The sequence below is a fragment of the Erinaceus europaeus genome, chromosome 23, assembly GCF_950295315.1.
Source record: "Erinaceus europaeus chromosome 23, mEriEur2.1, whole genome shotgun sequence".
Lineage (NCBI taxonomy): Eukaryota > Metazoa > Chordata > Mammalia > Eulipotyphla > Erinaceidae > Erinaceus > Erinaceus europaeus.
Genome location: NC_080184.1, coordinates 14,687,102 through 14,694,305, shown reverse-complemented (window position 1 = coordinate 14,694,305; position 7,204 = coordinate 14,687,102). Strand labels below are relative to the sequence as shown.

Here is a 7,204-nt window from a genome sequence, read left to right as displayed (position 1 = left end):
CGCGGCTTCTGGGATTGGCGCAGTCCGCCTCATCTGTCCCTAGGGGCGTGGCTGACAGACTTTTTCCGAATGGGCGTGGCTTCACGAGGGCAGGGACAAAGGCGGCTGCTCCGGGGGGCTCGGCGGCGGCGGCGGCGGCGGCGGGCGTGGCCGGCGAGTGGGCGTGGCTAGCGCGGGGCTCCTCCTGTGGGCGTGTCTTGTTGCGAGGCGTGTCGCTGAGGGCGGGGCCTGCGGGGGCGCCCAGGTTTGGGTGTGGAGGGAGGGACTGTGCTGGAGTCCAGGTGAGGCCTGGACGGGCCGCCCTGGGAGGCCCTTGGCCGGTTCTGGGAGCCCCTGGAGGGATGGGGGGTGGGAGCGGACAGGTAAGGGCGTGGCCAGTGCCCGTGTCCCCTGCTGCTGCCCCCCTCGCAGGAAATCGCTGTGATGTGAGCGTCCTCCTGAAAGAATGGAAGCATCGGCTCGAGAAAGTGAAGGTCGGAGACCCTTACCCCCCGAGATCCCTGGGAACTGGGGACCCTGTCACCAGGCAGCCCCCCGACCCTTATGCCTGCTCTTTGGGTTGCAGTCGGACCTGGTCCGTAGGGTCCACCGCTGGGGAGGAGGAAGGTGGCCCCAGGAGGAAGTTGGCCTCCGCCGGATCACGGAGCCCGTGCAGCCCCGGGGCGCACATGGTCACGGTGCTGCCGATGGTGCTGGGAGCTGAGTGACGGGGCCCCCAGAAGCTGGCGGTGAGGAGGGGGTGCTCCTAACAGAGAGGGGAACTGGGAGGGAATCTTCAGTACTGGGACAGGCCGGGCTCTGGGGGTGGAGGAAGGGGGGGTCAATGGGGAGGGTCTGGGGGGTTACAGAGGCTTTGGCGTGGGTGGGCTTCAGCAGCCTGGGGTGGGCGGAGTCAGGGTTGAGAAGAGGGCGAGCATTGGACGAGGCATCCGCAGGCTGTTCGGGTGGGCGGGGCGAGGGATCAAGGGGCGGGGCTTAGAGGAAGGGGGTCTAGGTCGCGTCTGGAAATGGGGGGAGGCTGGTAGCATTCTGCAGTGGGGCTCCCGGGAGACTGGGAGAGGATGGGGGACTGGCCTCACAGGGGAGGACCTTGCTGGCGGCGGGGCCTGCCCTGTCTGATTCCCTTCTACTGCCCCCCCAGGCCACACCCCAGACTGGTCAATTTCTCTCTCTGTTCTCCAGTCCAGGTGTTCTGGATCTCCCTGCTCAGAGGTCTAGAAGCTTCCAGAACACCCTCTACATTGGTGAAGGAGGAGGGGCCCCAAATGGGAAGCTACCTGCTTTTCCGTGGGCGCAGGCCCGGCATGGTGCCCGCCGGGCACACCACATGCGACCCGCACAGCACTGGGGGGAGCTCACACAGCACCTGGCTGGTGTGTCTCTTCTCTCACGACTCTCTCCCTCTCTTTGTCACCCTCTAGCTGGAGAAAATAAATGCAGTTACTGCTTCACTACTTTTCAGTAGTGAGATGGGACCAGCCAGGTCTCAGTCCCCGGGACCCCACCCACATCAAGATCCTCCCCCAAGCCCTCTGACATCCTGCTAGGATTGATAAATAAATAATTAGTTAAATAAATAAACTGCAGATGACTCTTTCATCTTTTTTTAAATTATTATTATTATTATTAGTTATTTATTGAATAGAAACAGCCAGGAATCTAGAGGAAGGGAGGAGATAGAGAGGGAGAGAGACAGAGCACCTGCCTCTCTGTTTCACCACTCGTGAAGCTTTCCCCCTGCAGGTGGGGACCGGGGGCTTGACCCGGGGCCTTCAACACTGTAACACGTGCACTCAACCAGGCGCCACTCTCCAGCCCCACTCTTGCACCTTCTTGTGCCATTTTCTTGACTTGTACAAATGCCAGGAGCCCTGGCAGATTTGACTTAGTCACTCCAGATGATGTGTTTCTCTCATGATTGTGTGTGTTTTTGTGTATGTGTTTGTGTGTGTGTGTGTGTGTGTGTGTGTGTGTGTGTAGAAGGAGTGACAGATTCAGAAACCACAACCTGATACACCCTCAGACACCCAAGGACAAAGACCCGTTGATTTCCCAGCCAGCCGTACACACACACACACTCACACACACAAACACATACACACAAACACACACACAAACACACACAAACACACATACACACTCATACACACACTCACACACACATACTCACACACACACACAGACACTCATATACACACAAACACACACTCATACACACTCACACACACACATACTCACAAACACACACACAGACACTCATACACACATACTCACAAACACACACACAGACACTCATACACACACAAACACACATTCACACACACACATACTCACACAAACACACACTCAAACACACAAACACACACACATACTCACACACACACTCAAACACACACACACATACACAAACACACACTCAAACACACAAACACACACTCACACACACACATATTCACAAACACAAACACAGACACTCATACACACACAAACACACACTCACACACACATACTCACACAAACACACACACATACTCACACAAACACACACTCAAACACACAAACACACACTCACACACACACATACTCACAAACACACACACAGTCATACACACACAAACACACACTCACACACACACATACTCACACAAACACACATTCAAACACACACTCACACACACATACTCACAAACACACACACAGACACTCATACACACACAAACACACACACACATACTCACACAAACACACATTCAAACGCACATTCACACACACTCATACACACACAAACACACACAGACACTCATACACACTCACACTCACACACATACATACTCACACAAACACACTCAAACACACACTCACACACTCATACACACACAAACACACTCAAACACACAAACACACACACACTCTCACACACTCATACACACACAGACACACACAAAAAATACACAAACACACACTCACACACACACACACACACACACAGGCACACACATATACAGTCTCCCGGGATCCCAGGCTGGCACGCTGCCCAGAAGGGCTCCCGGCACTGGGGCAGCAGAGAGTGAGCATTTTTGCATTTTCCGGAGAATGGAAACTGAAAGCAACAGCCCACTGGCTCCAGGCTGAACTGACAGGGGCGTGTGGGGAGGGAGGGAGGGAGGGATCTAGAAGGACCCAGAGGACTCTGGGAAGGCCCCGAGTGCCGGAGGTCCTGTCCACACCTGGGGTCCTGAGCTGGTATCATGTCACCCACCCACCACTACCGCCGGCTGCCCCTGGAGGAGGGGGCTGGCATGAGAATGAAGCAGGAGTTCAGGAGGCTGGTGGCCCTGTGCTCACGGTGGCTCAAGAAGATCAGGGAGTGGTGGCTTGGGATTCCAGTGCCTTTGATGCTGGAGGGCATCAGGCTATGGTGGCTGAAGACGCCTGTGTCCAGATGGCTGAAGAACTATTGGCCTTGGTGGCTACTGGCCTTGCTGGTGGTGTCTCTTGTCATGAGCATGATGGTCTGGGACTGTCCCCAGGCTCAGCAGGAGAGGCTCATCTGCCAACAGACTGTGGTAAGACTCCTGTAGCCTTGAACCCCTGAACAACTGAACCCCTAAGCCCCTGTATCTCAGTGGCACAGAACCCATGGAGACTTGAACCCCTGAACCCCTGGAGCCCTGAACCTTTGAACCCCTGTGTCCCTGGGGCACAGAATCCAAGGACACCTGAACCCCTGAGACCCTGGACCTCTGAACCCCCGGAGGTCTGAACCCTGGAGTCCTGAACCACTGAAGCCCTTGGAGGCCTGGAGGCCTGAACCCTGTGACCCAGAACTCACGTGGACCTGAGCCCTGGAGCCCCGGGCAGGGCACTGCACTGGGGCAGGGAGATGGGCTGAGCCCTGGGACCCTTGTCCCCGTCTCCTGGCCTGAACCCCCAAGCAGTGTGCCCCTCCAAAGGCTCTCATGCCCAAGGGGGTGAGGGTCAGTACTGCTGACTCCCCAACACCAGAATCTGATGTCTGGTACCCCATTAGAATTGGAGGGTCTCTAGTTGTCAGGGTGCTAGTGTGGGGGGGCCTGGAAACCCCACAGGAGAACCAGCTTGGGGAGCCCTGAAACTCCAGTTTTTCATTATCCTTGGGGCTATTTCCCTGGGAGTATCAGTGAGGGGTGTTAGAAGCCCCGCTGGCACCTTCTTGGGAGACAGGATCTCCTCTGGGTTGGCATGGGGACTCCCCAGACCCAGACTCTTCCCCCCATGGCTCCCCTGAAGTTTGAAAATGTCCCCTCTGTCCCAAGGTGGGGGAGGCCTTGAAACTCCCAAGCTAGACCGATTCAGCTTAGGGGGCCCCTGGGTTCTGTTTTTGGGTTAGAACCTCTCTAACTCTTCAGGGTGCTCACGCAGATGGCCTTGAATGTTCTCTATGGAACTGGTGTGGGGAGTGCTTACTATCTCTTGTGGAGGGAAGGGGCTGGGGACTCTCATTCCTGGGCCCACATCCTCATCAGAGGGGGTGGGGTGAAGAGAAGATTGGGAGGGTCTAGCCTAGAAGAGGCTCATCTCAGAGACAGTCTCCCAGGGTCTGGGGGGTGGGCAGATCTGGGCCCGTGATACCAGGTAAGCCCCGCATAGCTGAACCCTAATATCTCAGCACCTTTCTATTCTAGGTGAAACTCACAGAAGACCTGAATAAGGGAAAGGAGAGTCTGCAGGAGGAGAAGCGGCGCCTGCAGGAGGAGAAGCAGAAACTGCAGAAGGAGAAGCAGCGCCAGGAGGAGGAGAAGCAGAAACTGCAGAAGGAGAAGCAGCGTCAGGAGGAGGAGAAGCAGCGTCAGGAGGAGGAGAAACAGCGCCAGGAGGAGGAGAAGCAGCGCCAGGAGGAGGAGAAGCAGCGCCAGGAGGAGGAGAAGCAGCGCCAGGAGGAGGAGAAGCAGAAACTGCAGAAGGAGAAGCAGCAGCTGCAGGAGGAGGAGCAGCAGCTGCAGGAGGAGAAGCAGCAGCTGCAGGAGGAGAAGCAGCGCCAGGAGGAGGAGAAGCAGCGGCTACAAGAGCAGCAGCAGCGGCTGCAGAGGCGAGCAGGGGGACTCGAGGGTGAGTGGGGCCGGGCCGGGCTCCCTGTGTGTGGGGGGCTTCCAGGGGCTCAGGGACACAGGCGCTGAGTGGAGGGAGAGGGAAGCGCTCAGGTTGGGGGTCTGGGGAGAGGGACCAGGCTGGGAGCCCGGGGTGGGGGTGGCTGGAAGGGAACGCCTCCTGTTCCCAAGGTTGGTTGGGGGTGCGAAGGCGGGGCTTGAGACCGGAAGCAGCCCAGAAGAGGGGGCGTGGTCTGTAAGACACGCCCCCAGCTCTGTCCCCGCCCCCATCAGACACCTGGAGCTTGAGAAACCAGCTGGACCAATGCCAGCAAGACCTGAACCGGCTAAGGTGGGGACCCCTCCCTCCCTGTCCTGTGCGTCCCTGCCCTGCCCTGGGGAGCCCCTCCCCGCTCAGCTCTCGCACCCCCACCCTGGGAGCACCCCAAGCTGCCCTCTCTCAGCAAGCACCCCCCAGTCCAGCTCCGTGGGTCCTGCGGATTCCCAGCCTTGTCCCAGGGACTCACCTCACCGAGGTCGGGGGCGCTGCCCACCAGCCATCCCAGCCCGACCGTGGGGGAGGAGGTCCCCAGGGGCAGGGGCAGGGGCAGCCAGCTTGCTGAGCCCCCCTCTCTCCCCCAGCTGGAATAGAGGCCAGACCGGATCCTGTAAGGACCCTGACAACACCTGGGTGGTGGTGGCCACGGTGATCCTGACGATCGTGGTTCTGGCCATCCTGGGCGGCCTGTGCTCCTGCTGTTAGTGGTCCCTGTCCTGTGTCCTGTGTCCGCCCCTGAGGTCACTGGTGCGGGCAGGGAGGAGCAGACAGCGGAAGGAACGGCAGCAGGGCGTCTCCCAGAGGACACAGAGCCGCCAGAAGCGGGCGCCCAGGGTAGAGCGGTGGACTCTTAAGACCGGAGGCCCCGGGTTCAAGACCCGCCATCGCGAGCGCCAGAGGGACACTCTGCTTCTCTCACTAATAAATATTAAAATGAAAAAGGACCCGGGGGCTGGACAGTGGCACATCTGGCTGAGTGCACACACCTGTTCCCAGGCACAAAGACTCAGGTTCAGGCCTCAGGCCCCCACCTGCAGGGGGGAGGCTTTACGGGGGGGGGGGGGGCAGGGCTGCAGGTGTCTCTCTGTCTCCCTCTCTACCTCCTCCTCCTCTCTCAATTTCTCTGAATCACATAAAATAAAATATTATTTTAAAAATAAAAATAAGGATGGGGAGAACATAGTGGTTATGCAGAGACTCTCATGCCTGAGGGTGCAAAGTCCCAGGTTCAAGGCCCCACACCACGATAAGCCAGAGCTAAACAGTGCTCTGGTAAAAAAAAAAAAAAATGAAAATAATGGGGCCAGGTGGTGGCACACCTGGTTGAGCACATATGTTACAGTGCACAAGGACCCGGGTTCGAGCCTCTGGTCCCCACCTGCAGGGGGAAAGCTTCAGGAGTGGTGGAAATAAGGCTGCAGGTGTCTCTCTGTCTCTATCCCTCTCTATCTCCCCCTTTCCTTTCAATTTCTGGCTGTCTCTCCAATAAATATAGGTAATAACAAATTTTAAAAAGAAAAATAACAATAATAAAAATATATAAATGACTCAGAAAAAAGTGCCTCACATGAACTGGGGCCGTTCTGCAGAAGACTCTGCGTGTGAGGCTCTGAGGTCCCAGGTTCGGTCCCCAGCACCACCATCAGCCGAGCTGACTGGAGGGCAGCTCAGTCCCCCATCCCTCCCTGCTGCCCCCAGCTGCCTGGGTCTCCATCGGGCCCCGACCCTTCCTCTCACGTGGTCCTTCCAGAGTTCCTGCAGCCTCACCAGTCAGGCAGGATGCATACAGCCCTGTGTTAGATTTGGGGGGTCAGGAAGCCAGCCGTGAGTGGGGGTGCTGAGGAAGAAGGGGCCCTGGGGACAGGGCGAGGACTGCCAGGGCTGCAGAGCAGCTGGGAGCGCTGCAAAGTCTCGCTGGGCAGGGAGAAGAGGGAGGGCGGTCTCGGGTGAGTGGCACTTAGCTGATTGGAGCAGCCTGAGGCCGGGTGGGCGGGGCTTAACGGATCAGGGCGGAGCCTGCTGCTTGGGGCGGGGCTTATCTGGTCATGGATGACCTCGACTAGAATGGTTGGGTGGGGCC

General features: G+C 57.7%; 1 protein-coding gene and 1 long non-coding RNA gene across 2 annotated transcripts; both read left to right on the top strand.

Moving 5' to 3' along the window:
* The first annotated feature begins 229 nt into the window (after positions 1-229).
* Positions 230-1,596, top strand: LOC107523062 (uncharacterized). Its single transcript, XR_009547376.1, has 3 exons — positions 230-473; positions 566-728; positions 1,183-1,596. It is a non-coding gene; the product is annotated as an uncharacterized LOC107523062 (long non-coding RNA).
* Positions 1,597-3,191: 1,595 nt separating this feature from the next.
* LOC107523056 (golgin subfamily A member 6-like protein 22) lies at positions 3,192-6,068 on the top strand. The gene is made up of 4 exons (XM_060182396.1): positions 3,192-3,566; positions 4,665-5,088; positions 5,361-5,418; positions 5,709-6,068. The coding sequence occupies exons 1-4, from the start codon at positions 3,249-3,251 to the stop codon at positions 5,827-5,829; spliced, it is 921 nt and encodes a 306-aa protein (XP_060038379.1). The 5' UTR covers positions 3,192-3,248; the 3' UTR covers positions 5,830-6,068.
* Positions 6,069-7,204: the final 1,136 nt, after the last annotated feature.

What these genes read in the sequence shown, in the direction of transcription:
- LOC107523056 (XM_060182396.1), top strand. Translation starts at nt 3,249, where the DNA reads ATGTCACCCACCCACCACTACCGCCGGCTGCCCCTGGAGGAGGGGGCT. An exon ending in TCATCTGCCAACAGACTGTG is followed by an intron (nt 3,567 to 4,664) that starts GTAAGACTCCTG and finishes TTTCTATTCTAG; the next exon opens with GTGAAACTCACAGAAGACCT. An exon ending in GCGAGCAGGGGGACTCGAGG is followed by an intron (nt 5,089 to 5,360) that starts GTGAGTGGGGCC and finishes CGCCCCCATCAG; the next exon opens with ACACCTGGAGCTTGAGAAAC.